Source organism: Cimex lectularius, unplaced genomic scaffold (genome assembly GCF_000648675.2).
Source record: "Cimex lectularius strain Harlan isolate CLEC.00 unplaced genomic scaffold, Clec_2.1 scaffold16, whole genome shotgun sequence".
Classification (NCBI taxonomy): domain Eukaryota; kingdom Metazoa; phylum Arthropoda; class Insecta; order Hemiptera; family Cimicidae; genus Cimex; species Cimex lectularius.
In genome coordinates this window covers 1,785,440-1,801,220 of record NW_019392679.1, presented here as the reverse complement: position 1 = coordinate 1,801,220, position 15,781 = coordinate 1,785,440, and the positions used below count along the sequence as shown (strand labels likewise).

The following is a 15,781-nucleotide window of genomic DNA, read 5'->3' as shown; positions in this document are numbered from 1 at the left end:
GTTTGTTCAAATTTCGACTTAAAGACATTAATACCTCCTTAGCCCTAGGGTGGGAAAAGCCATATTGAAATATATTGTTAAGAAATGGGTAATTAATCCCAAAAGTCAGTCTAGAATAAACTGTAACATGGGGTTGGTGGCCACAACGGTTTACGCATTGACACGGTGTCATCTCTTTGAGGTAAAAGGTCCCAGGTTCGAATCCAGCAACCCTGCATTTGAACCCGACACTTACAAATGGCTTCTACTCCCCACCCCTTCAAAAACACAAGGGTTCAAGTAACCTCATAGTTGAAATACCTTCATTAAAAAATAATAATAAATAAATTGCGATGTTTTTCATATGGAAGAAGATAAAATTCATTTTCAACATTGCTAACTATACAAGTTCAATCTAGAGTGTGCTTGTTGAAATTATGTGACTTTTACAGTGAAACATAGTAAATGAACATGTCAGTCAACAGTAATTCCAAAATTTTTGTAATGGAGAGAGAGGAATCAAAGACCAGCCGTGTGGAAGGCCTAATGAGCTAAAAAGTGACCATTTATTGTCTGTGTTAGAGGATGAGGACAAATTAACTGTACCAGAGCTATTAGAGATATTTCAAATTACATCGCACAATAAAAAGAAAAATTGATAAAAGTGTGTCCTTTCTAAAAATGTTAATGCTGAAGGACCATTTGCAAGAATGAAACGCTGCTGTTGACATCATCAAGAGATCCTCTCGTAAGGTCCTATTGTTTGTTTAGTGGATTATTCAAAGAATAATTTATTGGGATACCAAGCAACACCGTGTTTCACCATGGCAATGCCAGACCTCGTACGGCTGCATTCACTCTGAGTAAAATCGCTAGGCTGGAAATAAATGCCCCATCCACCGTATTCTCCAGGGGTTCAAAGACCAACCCCGCTTCCAAGTAGTGAACCCTGGGAAACGTTCGTCGTCGTCCTGACGGGGGGATCACTGACTGATCCCCACGGCATGGTACGGTGCGAAAAGGCTAAAGGGGCTCTGGTGTCCTATCCCCAAGTGAGGTACTCACTTTCCTAACCACTCCTCACTAAATAGACTCCTATCACCAACCCCTCTCCCTCTATCNGAGCAGGAAGATCAACAGAAACTGCACTGTACGAACTAACCAGTGACCTAAAAGAAACACTGGAAACAAAAGAAATAGCAATCTGCACGTTCCTCGACATTGAGGGAGCTTTCGACAACGCATCTCATGTATCAATGGAAGCCTCCCTGGGGAAAAAACACGTAGACCAAACTACATCTAGGTGGATTGGAGAACTTCTAAGAACTAGAATAGCTGAAACAAATATAGGAATAAACACTATAGAAGTTAGAACAACAAAAGGATGTCCTCAAGGAGTGATATTATCACCTCTCTTATGGAGGCTAACAGTTGATGAACTGCTCGAAACCCTGAACCGCTCAGGAATAAAATGTCAGGGATATGCAGATGACATAGTCCTGACAGCCAGGGGAAAATTCGAGGAAACCCTCTGCGATATAATCCAAGAGGGACTGAAAATCACAGAAGAATGGTGTAAAAGTGCAGACTTGGGGATTAATCCAAACAAAACAACTATAGTCACTTTTACACGGAAAAGAAAGCTAGATCACATGAAAGAAATCAAACTCAACAACACTGTGACAGAAATCAAAAATGAAGTCAAATATCTGGGCATCACACTAGATAAAACACTAAGAGACACACTTACTAACAAACTGCGGAGCTACATTAGCCCGCAGGAGGAAGTGTTTTGGGATGTGCAATGTGACCATAGAAGAACTACAACCACTGAAACCGGGCCTATTAATCAAGTTTCTTGATGAAATAGGACTCACCGATGTGCTTTAGGCAGAGCACAGGGGATCTAATAGCTCTTAAAGGGCGTGGTATACCATACCCTGAAATATTACATCTACATGTACATCTGTATTCTCTAAACTTTGCCAATTCTGATTTTTACTTGTTCCACTCCCTTGACAACCACTTGTAAGGTAGAAATTGTTTGCAACAAAAATGCTCTGAAAATCGGACTACAGATTTTGTCTTGTCTAAGACAACAGACTTTTACAAAAAGGGTATATTTATGATACCAGAATGTTGGCAGTATATTATAGAAAATGAAAGAAATTATGTATTGAATTTAAAATAAAATACATTTATATTTTGAAAGTTTGACTTTTTTTCTGAAAACCAAAAAACTTATGCACACACCCAATGCCTACAGCAATGTAATACCGTTCTAAATTATCACTAGAAAATTTCATATCTGTTAGCTGGTTTTAGACAAGAAAGAAGAAAAAAATATATTCAAAAATATTTATTTAAAAAGTTATTATACCTATGTTTAGTAGCTACAAAGAAATAGAAGGACAAACACAAGGCAATTTTAGTTTTTTCAAGATGTATAGTTGCATAATATTTTCTAATAAAAAGAAATCTAAATGATGTATTTTAATATAAAAATCATTTTACCCAATATACATAATTTAATTTATTTTTATAAATTTGTATACTCCTAGTCTTGGTAATAAGACTATGCACAAAGGCATATTCAAATTACCATTTTTCACATTTCCTGCACATTCAATTTCAAAAATTCTCGAGAAAGTGTCCTTTATTTTTAATATTTACCCTAATAAAAAAATTAAATAAAATAGGAAATAAAAAGTTAGTAAGAAAAAGGAAAAATAAGTGAAGAATAAAGGGTAACCATTTGTTTCTTTGGAAAAAAAGCTTATAATATTCTAAATAAATGTCATGAATTATGTCCTTTTTACAACGTTTTTTGAGACAAGCCTTTCCTCAATTATACTCTATCCATTGCACATTGCCCCGGATTATCTATTTCTATTTAATCACAAAATATCATAAAAGTATAATCAATTATCACATGCACACAAAATGCCAAAAAACGATCACATCGTCTAAGAATAAGAAAGTTTAAAATGTTTATATTTGTCATTACAAAGGAAAAGAAGGAGCATGTTTTTCTTGTTTGCTGTCGGTAGCACAGAATATAGTTCTCGCAATAACGAGATAAAATGGGAAAATGTCAATGTGGTGTTAAGCTTCCAATTTATTCTAAAACATGAATAGGGCAGGTCGAGGTTTTTCCAGATAAACCAGACACAGATGCAAAACGGATAGAAAGGGATGAAAAAGGCTTTCCTACTGACTTTTATTGTAAAAACGTTCGTCGTAATGTCATCTCTTGCAGTGCTGAGCCTGCTGATTATTTTTTTAAAAAACTGTCGCTGTAAAAAGGGCATTTGACTGGTGTTAAACATTTTGTTAAATTGAGAGTAAATAAGGATTTTAAAAAAAGGAAACTGATATCTTAGCACCATACCATGCTCAGCTGCTGATGCGGTTGAATCAGTAGATGTAGCCGACTTCTAAAAAATAAACACAGTTAAATATTGAAAGAAAAAAAGGGGAAAATTATNTATATATATATATATATATGTGTGTGTGTGTGTGTGTGTGTGTGTGTGTGTATGAATGTGTGTGTATATATATTATGTATGAATTTATATTAATGCTAGATCCTTCATAGTTTCCTAAAAGAAATGGAAAATGAAGAGTGGGTTGGGGTGGTCATAAATGAGTTTGTCACCCTGACCAACTCATCGTGCCTATGAAAGAATCTGTCAAATAGGTAAATAATTGATAGCCATCTAGATAATAATTTCTATCCATCAGTTTTTAACAATTTGAGGTTTTGACGTGAATTCGAATAAAGTCTTCTACTTCGTATGGGGAGGTGGGGGTCATCCAAGAAAAATGTAATTTTGACGACTATCTAAAACTAACTCAAAAATTCTATTGATTGAGAAAGAAAGAAAGAAAAGAAAATATAACTATCTTGTCCAAATTGATTAGTCAATAAAGAAATTTCAGTACTACTTCAGGGCGGCCCTCTACATTGGCACAGTCTCGAGATATTATCACAAATATGACCCCAATGGATGTAGATGATCCAGAGGAGTAAAAAAAAAATATATATATTGTGTTCTTAAAGCAATAATGGGGACAATACAAGCCTATCGATGATACAAGCTCACGACATGGGATCGTACACCGCTTCAGATAAATATTAATAATTTTTTTAAAAAGCATCCTCAAAAATGCATTTCAATATAGTTTATGTACCTGCGAGAGGATTTGGCTTCAATGAGATCTTCATTTGACAAACAATAAACATTATGCAGAATTGAGAAATGCATTCGGGATTCTGGAAGATGGAGTGGACAGAATGGCATTAAAATTGTAACATGCCATAAAAGTTTGTGTTCAGACAAGATAGCATATATGTAAAAAAAAAAATCTTTTTATCGAAGAAATTTTTTTTTTAGTTGCCACGATTTTTTATTTTTATTATTCTATATATTTCTTTGAATTCATTATTATTTCTATATGACATTTAGTATCAATTAAATGTCACAACGAAGGAAGCTCTTAAATAAATTTTGTGACAAAGGAGGGGGTTAAAGAAATGTTCTAAGGGGTCCCACCAGACTGTTGAGATTCGAACAAATGGACTTCTTCCCCCCCTCAATAAAATGGTACCCCAGGAGTTCATATGACCTCTGGTGTTGTGAACTCCGGTTTAATACATCAGCTGCATAGGACGCAGCAATCACTTGTCTTCCTGGGTGCAATAGACACACGGTCTGCGTCCTCCTCTTTACAGTTTTAAACCTCTTTTCCTACTTTTCTACGCCTTTTCATTTATATTAACTGGATTAGTACTAAATTATATTATTCAACAAATAAAACATAACACACCTGACATTCCAAAAATATGTCGTGAAATTTAACAGCACTCGATTCATTCGTGAACCTTATGCTAAAGGTCTCTGATGCCAACAGTCCTTCAGAGAAATCACGAGCAGACCACATCCATGATTTTTTGCCCTTGCTTTCCATTTGAATGTCTGGTGTTATGTAATGATTTAAACAAAGCTTCATCACTATTTCTCTTCTCATCAGGATGCTGAAAAAATTCATGTTTTAACCATCAGATAACTTTGTGCTACAGTGTATAAACACTTACCGAGTGGTGTTATTTGTTTTATGTTTTAATATTTTAACATCTCCTACACCCCTTTCCTTCCATTCACCTCCCTTTGTGGCGAAACGGAACAGTTTCGCTCTTTCTGAAAAGAGAACAGTCTCGTCCTCCTCTCCAGTCACAACTTCAATTTTATCTGGCATTTCTATCACTGGCTGTAAAGGACATAACGAGCATGAGACATGTTAAAATCAGTGTTTGGTATAAAGTTTAAACCTGAAATTGAATATGTTCTCCTTCATCTTCGATATCCCCTGAATTATTAGCTGTATCATCATCAGAACCAGCATTTTCTGCTTTTTGGGGACTAGTTAAACTAAAAGTTTTGGAAAACTGAAATTGAGGCGACGAGCCAAAACTGATACCGCTCCCAACTAAAAAAAATAAAAAATATGCATTTATTATTGCATTAAAAATAATTTAGTAAATCAAATAATTACATTTATTTGATGTGTTCAAGAATGAGTTGCCAGCTGGTTTGGTTTCTTCGTTAGTTTTAATAAGAGATCCAAAAGTGACAGGTTCTTGAGTGCCCACACGTGAGAACGTGTTCCCAAAAATATTGCTTTGAACATTTAAACCCTTTTTTTGACTGTCATTAAAAACGAATTTACTTTCTTGGGGCTGCTTCGAATCAGTGACTGAAGCAGTATTATTAAAACCTAAACCCAAAGTAGAAGAAAATTTGTTTGATCCTCCTTGATCAACAGTGAATTTGTCTGGCACAGCAGTAGTAGAACTTGCATCATATCCAAATGAAAATTTGGGTGTATTAGGTTTACAGATGTTAACTTCAACTGTACTACCTAAAAATAAAATAGATTAATAAAATTTGTTATCTATATTTCATAAACGACTACTACCTGTCGAAGTAGTTGTAGCTGGAGGAATGCCAAACTTAAACTTAGTCCCATCAACAGTTGTTTGGGGCTGTGATGTTTTAGGAGCAGCGGGTTTACTTGGGTTTGGCGTTTTGCACACTTTACATTCTGCACAGTCACCTTCAACACGTATATAGCATCCTGGACATTCCCAGGATCCTTCTTTGTGTTTCACTAACATCGAAAGGGGTGCTGCTTCTTTGGCTTCAGCTGGTGTTTTGGAAGGAGTAGAAGCAGACTCTAACTCTGATTGTGCTTTATCAAACACAGCTTTGAATTTTGACTTCTGAAAAATCAATAATTCATTACAAAATATTGTTTTATATTGGTTGCCTGATGATTGCGTAAAATGCAATTTGTGTGTCATGCCAACTGTTCTAGGTGTGGTGGACGGTCAGTGTCCTCCATTTTATACTTTTTAAACTCTCTACTTCACCCGCTACACAATTCCATTCGAAATTCCTAGGGTGGTCTCACAAAGGGCAAAAATTTTACAGCCGTTTCAATTTTTTTAAAACTTGTTTTTTATTCAGCGAAAACCATGAAATTTGCTTTTCTTTTTCTGTACGTCTTTGATTATTTTAATTATTTACCCATTACGTAAAATAAATAATAAATTTTTGTAGAAAGACTAAATGACTTTTATTCAACTACATACACAAATTGAATACACTTTCTATGGGTTGCTTGCTTCATTTTCTTAGTCCTGCAGGGACACAACAGATTCATCATATAATTGATAAACTGAGTTTCGTCGGGGGAAAGCAAAATGGCAAAGTTTAGTACACAGTCAATGTGTTATAGGTTTTTTTAAATTTAAAATTATCCATCCATGACTTCCTCAGTAACAATTAAAGCAAATCTATAAATTTTTTTTTTTTTTAATTATTGTATATTCGATGCAGTTGATTTATATATTTTTTTTTTCTTCTTCCTAATTTTTTTATTCGGGTTTTTCCAAAAAGCACGGTTTGGTTTTTAATTCCTTTTCAAAAGGTTAGTTTATTTCAAAAACAATTATCTTTTTTTATTTATGTTTCAGGCTATTTCTCACCCATTATCAGGAAACCCTAACAAGAAACTCAATTATAATTAACAAAAATTAAAACAGAGAAAAGAACTTGTGATTCTCACTAGATTGCGAATAGGTCATATCAGGCTAATCCATAATAGGCTTTTAATAGGCAACAGGCAACCTTCCAACTTGTCCTCGATGTACGCGAAGTGGAGAACGCACCATTTTGACAGTAAAACATATTTTGGTCGACTGTCCCACTTTACAACCCTTTAGGCAAAGGCTCAACCTTTCGAGTGATTTACAGGAGTTACTGGGTCCCCAGTGTTTCTTTCGAAGAGCACTTTTCAGCTTTCTCAAATTTATTGGAATTTATAATGAGATTTAGGCCTTTTCCCAAATTGTTATATCATTGAATGCCTGCTAATGTTTGAATAAAAGTTGTGCGTGCAAGATTTCTTCTTTCAGAGGTTTTTGAGGCTGCCGGAGCGGAAAAATGAAATGGAAGAAAATACAAATTGCGGGGGAATAAACTGCAATGCCCAAAATCGCAATTTAAATAAGAAAAATAGCTCCCTCCAAAACAAAAAAAAAGAAGATAAAGATAAAGAAATGTTATTGTGTTTTGTTTCTTATTATTGTTATGTAGAATTAGTTTATGTATCATATTTGAATGGAAGAATAAAAGGATAAGGATGAGCCAATACTCATGCTGAGACTGTTGCTAGTCTGACTCCATTATTATTATTATTATTAGCCATACAAGCCTACGGGGAATTTTTAAATTATGGAACAAAATTCACAATTCTAATTAAAAAAAGAAACAGAAATAAATTTTATAAATTTATTAAATTTTATGCAATTTAAAATGGGAATTTTGTATGCATTTGGCCTTCCGAATTAAGAATTTTAAAAAGAAAAATTAAAGCTTGGATGGCAATAGGATAAATAAGATTACGAGTGAATGTTTGGAGTCAGAGCTTTATAGCACTCAGAAGAGGTATAGCTAACCTAACATAGAAGGTTTGGATGTTAGGGCGTGAAATGACCTTAGCCGTTAAAACGCCCTTAAAAATTAATAATAATAATAATAATAGTATAATAATATCATTTACATAGTTTTAGTTTACATTTTTATCTATTATTTTATGGTTCAGAGTTAACAATCTCACTTTCTTTTCCACAGCATTTTCATCCTCTAAAACCTCTAATTGTCTCTCCTCAAAGAATTACCTCCATCCAGGCCGACCGGCCACAGAGGAGTGCGAGTTATACAAGATAAAACCTAAGAAAAAGCGTTAGGTTTTAGTTAACGGATCGTCACTTTTATGAGGTCCGAATGCCTTAAAATGTACGAGACATCACAGCCTTGGGAGGTGACAAGTCCGTCAAATTTACATGTTGAATTTATTTAAAATATTACATTTTTAATCAAGCTGGAATACAATAGCTCTATAAAATTATTTTCTATTTTTCTTGTTCTAAAATTTCTCTCTTATATTCCTTGAGGAGAGACAATTGGAGGTTTTAGAGGTTGAAAATGCTATGAGAAAGAAAGCAAGGTAATTATCATTAAATCTGAACCATAAAATAATAGATAAAAATGTGAACTAAAACTATGTAAATGATATTATTGCTTTAATTTTTGCTAATTATGATTGTGTTTCTTGTTAGTTTTCTGATGATAGGCGAGAAATAGCCTGAAACTTAGAAAAAAAGATAAATGTTTGTAAAATAAAATAACCTTTTGTAAAGAAATCAAAAACCATATTGTGCTTTTTGGAATAAACCCTAATAAAAACTCCATTTAGCAAGAAGAAAAATATATAAAAAATTGTAGCAATTTTTCATACTTGTACAAAATCTACTTGCATGAATACAACTCAATTCATACAATAATTGATGTACTGGATAGTTCAATTCAATGCAACACAGATTATTACTAAGAAATGAGAAAACAAAATATTTGAGAGCAAATGTTAAATACCTGTTCTTCAGTCTTGAATTTGATGGTAAAAACTTCGTTGACCCCAGATGTAATATCTTCGGAGAAATCAGTCGCCATCCATTGGTATCTATTTGGACCTTTGCATGTTAATACAATATCTTTAGTTAGTCTATGGTTGCAACAAACTTTGAATACTTGCTCTCTTCTCATGAGCAACCTAACAACACCGGTATCTTTATCTTTTAGTATTTTCATTTTGCCTACACCCCTTTCCTTCCATTCGTGGTTCTTCAGGTCGAACCGGTATAGTTTAGCTCGTTCTTCAAACAATACTATCTCGTTTTCTTCCCCGCTCACCACTTCAATTTCAGCAGGCATGTCTACTACTGGTTTAAACTCGACAGTGGGAATGTACTCTCCTTGGTCACCGTCATCGGATACTTCATTACCGGTAGATGTATTAAGATTACTACTGCTGAAAAGTTTGTTTCCATCACCTGACGCTTGGAATGTTGAAGTCGATTTTTGAAATCCACCCCATACTTTAGACCCTGCTTCAGGAATTCCTGTCCTCAAGGAACCGGCGAAATTAAAGCCTTTCTCTTGGTTACTTTTTGCCAGAGAACTGAAATCTATAATGTTTTTAGAAAGAGTGTCAAAATCTTTCACATCTTTAGTGAATGCATTTGATCCACTTTCAGATTGATTTTTTTGTGACTGATCGGAGTTTTTATCTGATATAGCTGTTTCAGTACTCTTTTGTTCTAGTTTCTTTGAAAATAAATGATCAAATGTAGTATCAGGCTTTCTAGTAGTGTCATCAGATGGCTTTGACATAAAATTAGATTGAGTATTTTGCTGTTCAGCAAATGGTTTAGATAGAAATGTATTAACAGTGGTTTTTTGTTTCTTCGTATCTATTGCAAAAGGATTTGCACACTCAAATGAGGTGGGTTGATTAGCCGAAAACAAAAATGAAGTTTGAGGGGGTTTGATTTCGCTAAGATTAATCTTTGAAAGTCCAGAAATAGATTTGCTTTCAGCTGGTGATGTACTGCTGAGCGTGGTTTCCGGTTTTTTAATTTCACTGTAGGTAGGAACAACATTAGAAAGAGAAGAACTTTTAAGATTTACAACTGAGAACTGACTCTTAGAAGAACTTGGTTGCTGTGTATTATTATCTTTTACTTCGCTATCAACCCCCTTTGAAGGAGGCGAAGAAAAAAGGCTCTGCTTGAAAGAAAAATTCACAAACGCATTAGATTTCTTTTCTTCTGCTGGTGTAGTTGTCACAGGTTTTTCTTGTTTATCTTGTGATTTAATTGTTGGCGGGGCTGAAAAGATGAATCCTCCAACATTGTGTTTCTCTGGTGTGCTCGATGAAAATGATTCTTCTTTCTTCTCTGAAGATTTTTCTAGACTTTGGGGAAGCTTCAACTTTGGTGGTGTAAAAACAGGTGTGGTCGTTTTTAGTGGAAATTGTGTAGTAAAACTGCTCGGTGAATTAAATGAAGAATTAGTTGACTGAGTAGAAGTCATCAGAGTTGCACTAAATGACTGATCACTTTTTTCTTTGTGCAACGTATTTTTAACTTTGTCAAATACCATTTTAAACTGCTCACTTTCAGCTTTTGTTTTAAATTGTACGCACAATTGTTCCAACTGCATCGGCCCTTTAGTAAAATCTTGAGCACTCCAAATCCATGAATTAGGAGAAGAAACGGTCAGTGTCAAGTCGGCAGTAATAAAATGATTAGCACAGATTTTGTGATCCTTATTCTTTCTCATTAAAATCCTTGCTTTATTTTCAGCCTTCCCCTTCAAAATTTTAATAACTCCTTCTTCTTTCTCTTTACATGAGCCTTCAACAAATCTGCACAAAACTGCATTAGAATTAAAAAGGACTTCCTCATTTGCTTCTTCGGTTGCCAGAGAGATTTGACCAAATGAAGTGACGGGCATTGGGTCATACCGCTGATTTGAGGTATTGACAATTGTTTCATCATCAGATTCCACTTCTGATTGTGCATGTTGGGGATTTACTGCTTGCGCAGAGCTAGTAGGTAATGGTATTTGATAATTATGAACAGATGTGTCGCCTAATCTATGTTGAGGTGGAATAGTGACGCTCAACATCGGTTGAACAGGAGGTATCCCTGTTGGCAATGTATCTGAAGTCGTAATCACCACATTAGTTGGGCCACGGTCACTTGGTTGAGATGCATTGAGGACTGGAAATTTCGGTAATGTTTGTGGAAAAGTAGGGTTTGATTGTACAGATGTTTGGCCTAGACTTAATGTTGTAAGAGGTTGTAAATGACTTCCTGGCAAAGCTGTCAAAGAACTTCCAGCCAAGCCCTGTGTCAAAGAAGCAACAGATGGCACTCCTGGCACACCTACAGGATTCTGAATCGGCTGTTGAAGCTTTTGATTGAGAATCTGAGTTGGAAAAGGACAACCGGGTCTCGTGAAAAATTCCGAAAGGCCTTGTTGTTGCTGATGTTGGTCTGAATATGGTAAAAATCCCATATTATTTTGATACATTTGTTCTGGAGGTCTTTGCCCCATATATGGTGGTGCTGTAACGTTTGTATTAGAATATGCAAAGTGCTGATTATTTTGTACTGGCCTCTGATGTGTTTGATAATACGGTGTTGTTGGATAATTGCACTGAAGCATTTCATCATTATAATCTTCTTCATCCAATACATTGTAAATATCAGATTTTTTCACCTCCTTTTTGATATCAGATAATGAACTTTTCACTTCTGTTTCCAGATTGTTGAATTTAGTCGTGAGTTCAAACATAACAGTCTCAACTCTGTTTAAAACTAGTCTGGTCTGTTCCAAAACTTGTTGCATTTTTAACTGACTGTTGCTTTGTTGAAGGCTAACTAGCTCTACTAAATCTGCACAATTAGGTCTGTGCTTAGTTTCCTAAAACATACAATAAAACAAATATAAGAATAGTTTCTATAATAAAAAGTACTCATGGAGATTTTATTACACTGTTAATTATTACTTACATAACTTCGGCGACTTGGAGTACTTGCATTTATGTTTCTGCTAATATTTTGGAACTTGACTGGAGAATGAACTGTGTCATTAATATGACTCGACTCGCTTAAAAATGAAATATTTCCCAAAGTGTCTTTTTCTACAACTGTAATTATTGTTTAAATCAGACACACATTTATTTATATTTGAAGTCAATTTAAAGGTAAAGAATGTCTTTTTTTTAAGGGACCGCGGTAACCGTTAGCGCACCAGACTCTTAACTAATAAACACCACTGTCATGAGTACAATTCCCATTGTCTCTCCTGGAATTTCTGTCTGAGAAAACAAAATTGGGAGGCTTGAAGAAAAATACATATTGGGAGGCTTGATTAATGTACTAGACACAACACCATTTAAAAAATAAAAGATTTTATCTAACATAAAGAACAAAAATGTGTGGTGTTTAATAATTTATTAATGATTACTTGGAGATCGTGAGATGCGCTCTGGTGTGACGTAGGTTTAGAAAAACATTTTCTTTATAGTGCCAATGTTTCGATTTTTATTGAGACCATCTAAATCCATGTTTAAATTATACAAATACATGTAGGATGTGAAAAAATGAATTTATACAATGATAGAAATTTTAGACTCATTCAAAGTATTTGTGACTCTCAAAGTGACTGTTTTCTGTGTAGATGTGTTTTGTTGAGGGTGCCAGTGAGGTATAGATGTCTTTTGTTTAAATACATTAGATTTTGAAGGGGTGAGGAAGGAAGTAGGGATAGAAATCCATTTTTATATGTGGAGTTGGCTTCTTTGAGGTGAAAGGAGCTGTCAATGGCTCAATAGAAAATAGAGTCTCTTACTAAGTCTATCTCCACTCCCGCATTTTTGAGTTATTCAGTTTTTCACTAGAGATTGCACAATGCCAAAACGCGTTTGAATGACTGAATACGGTAAAAATCCCATATTATTTTGATACGTTTGTTCTGGAGGTCTTTGCCCCATATATGGTGGTGCTGTAACGTTTGTATTGGAATATGCAAAGTGCTGATTATGCAACCCACGAGTAGAGATAGACCCAGTAAGTGACCCTGTGCTGGTTCAACATGAGTTCACAGAACTCGCAGTCCCAAACAGGGGTCAAACCATTTTACAATACATTTTTCATATTATTCTTAATTAAATAACTATGGGTTATGCCAGAATTTGAACCAGGAACCAATAATGTGGTAAACATGGTCCAGACACCCTAACTACTTGGCCACAGCGGTCCCTTTATGAAATAATGCTAATATGGATAAAATTATGAATTCGAGGTACACTTTGTCTGTATGCTTAATCAAACAAGAATATATCTTGCAAGGAATTGCAAGGAAATAAAATTGTTAAAATGAGCTTCCAAATATAACGTAATAAATACATAAAATATCCCTAACTTTATCAAATGCTATATAAATTAATTAACACAACATACCTCCTTCATCAATTTGTGACACGAGTTCTTTAATATCACTAAGTTTGGAATCGATTCTATCTTGGAAAGGATGATTTTGGACATTTCTAATCATATCGTTAGCCGCAACGCAATAATCCTTAGCTTTGTTTAGAAGTGCTTTCTGGCGATTGCAAACTTCTGGGGTTACTTCACTCGGCAGAAAGCCCGATATCTGTTCCTCTGCTAACGAATGATATATCTATAAAAATAGAAGAAAAAAAAATTGTCATGTTTTCTTTAAACAAACAAAAGTTAAAAAATTTTACCTCCGCCAGACGGTAAGTGGCATCAACTGTTTTGATTGGTTTTAGCAATTCGACAGCCTGTTCTAACTGTTCCATTTTCATGTAATAACAGCCGATAAAATAGCGACCTTCATTCAGTAATTTAGCCACCTCAACATTAGACAGCTGTTTATTAGGATACTCAAACATTTTATTACTAGTGTTAAATTTTTGCCTGAACCCTTCCTTTGATTCATACTGTTCCAACTGCTGGCAGGCTTTCTGCCATAGATACAAAGCTCTGTTGTCACAAGCTTCAGCTTCTTCAATTTTCTCGGCTTCTTCTGCCTTCAAAACAAAAGTAAAAAGATTATATAACATCAAACATAATTTCTATATAAACTGTTCGTTTCGAAATAGAACTTTTTCACTAAACAGTCAAAATTATTACAAAAATTGGTGAACATTTTTTTCTAAAGACCTGAATTGATTTCCAAAAAAACCCTCAACAAAACCTTTAGTTTGTCCTTGTTAAATAAAAAACTAAGCAATTAAAAATAATGAACAGAAACCAAGCAAAAGGAAAATGAAGGTTAAAAAATGCGTTTTTCAGCAGTTTACATTTGAATTTAGACTTATTGTGTCCACTTTTTAAGACATAGTTTCTTCTATGCCACACAATACTTCCCACATTTCCACCAATTAGCAGGGTTCCGGTTATATTGGTATTTATCCTTTCATAAATGCCATTGTATAGATGTATATGTAAATGATTATTTAATTATTATTTTAATTAAATAGTTATAAACATATTTAATGTTTAAATTGAGCTTGTCTGGTGGTCAAAATTGCAAATCCTTTAAACCAAACGATGCAAAAAATCTATTTTACTAAAAAAAATAATAAATTTTAGACAAAAAATTATAGTAAATAGTAGTATAGTAAAAATTATAGTCTTAAGTGGAGGAAACAATTCAATTTGCAACAATTTCATCCATAATTACATAAGCGATGTTTCACATTGATAATAAACATATTTCTTAAATAAATTACCCTAAAAGCGAATGTTCTTGCTAAAACAATAATAAGGGGCAATGGTAAATCTTCTCCCCTCACAATCTGGATACCCTTCTGAAGGATGTGTCGTAATTCTGACATTTTGTTTCCTCCCGTATTGTGAGAACCTGATTTTACACCACAAGCAAAACTCCACCTAAAATATAAACAAATTTATAAATAATGAATAACTTAACAGATGTATCGCCAATGAAGGTTAACATAATCACTGTCTTAATTATTTTTCAAAATCATTTTTTAATCAATTTAGTACTAATAATCTTAACCCTTTGCAGACGAGGGTCGGTAAATAACCACCTAAGTCTTTTTCCATTGGAGAAACATGTCAACAAGGTCTATTCACCGTGGTAGACACATATTATGAAGCGGTTCTCATATTAGGCTGGTCACACATTGGAACTTACTATGTCTGAGTGCAACTAAATATAACTTACTCATTCAAAAAACTTTTAGTCGAGCTATTTTTCTGACCATAGTGGTTGGCATGAATTTGAAATGGTTTTTTCAGAATATTTTAGTTTACTTTATAGATAATTTATGAACAGAAAAGTGCAGTAAGGCCTCACATCTCACAACTTATGGGAGCATATATGCGCAAAAAAGTGTGAATTCACTTGAAAATAGGCGGATGATACAAACACATACAGATAATAAAGCCCTTTTCAATTATACCCGTCCTTTTTATTTGAATTATTGCGAGTCGCGAGAAGCAAATGGTATAAAAAACAAGATTGGACTTTACTATGAACTGGAGGGCCCTCCTAGCCCGCCATGGAGGTTCGGACTGTACATATTCCCACCCAGGACAGTTTATGGGACCAACAAGAAAATTACTATATATCAAATGTGCAAACTTTTGTGTGTGTGCGTAAGAATAAATATATAAAAATTATACATAATTTACATTGAGTTCTGTAAGTTTTGTAAAAATAATATGTAAATTTCTGTAAAGTTAGTCGATTCATTGGACCATCAAAATTTGAATGGTAATTGGTTCCAGTGTGAGAGCAGCCTTACATTTGCTTTACAAGAGAATTAGAGA

General features: G+C 34.3%; 1 protein-coding gene across 2 annotated transcripts in view; it reads right to left on the bottom strand.

Moving 5' to 3' along the window:
* Positions 1 to 15,781, bottom strand: part of LOC106661348 (E3 SUMO-protein ligase RanBP2-like) — a 29,611-nt gene that overhangs the window by 1,925 nt on the left and 11,905 nt on the right. For both annotated transcript variants that reach the window (XM_024225575.1, XM_024225576.1), the window contains exons 10-20: positions 14,716 to 14,875; positions 13,705 to 14,010; positions 13,418 to 13,637; positions 11,966 to 12,102; positions 8,979 to 11,876; positions 5,959 to 6,262; positions 5,536 to 5,901; positions 5,312 to 5,469; positions 5,078 to 5,250; positions 4,810 to 5,017; positions 3,371 to 3,416 (exon numbers count right to left, since the gene is read on the bottom strand). In XM_024225575.1, the coding sequence (XP_024081343.1) occupies positions 3,371 to 3,416; positions 4,810 to 5,017; positions 5,078 to 5,250; positions 5,312 to 5,469; positions 5,536 to 5,901; positions 5,959 to 6,262; positions 8,979 to 11,876; positions 11,966 to 12,102; positions 13,418 to 13,637; positions 13,705 to 14,010; positions 14,716 to 14,875 (4,976 nt within the window). The remainder of the gene's footprint in view (positions 1 to 3,370; positions 3,417 to 4,809; positions 5,018 to 5,077; positions 5,251 to 5,311; positions 5,470 to 5,535; positions 5,902 to 5,958; positions 6,263 to 8,978; positions 11,877 to 11,965; positions 12,103 to 13,417; positions 13,638 to 13,704; positions 14,011 to 14,715; positions 14,876 to 15,781) is intronic.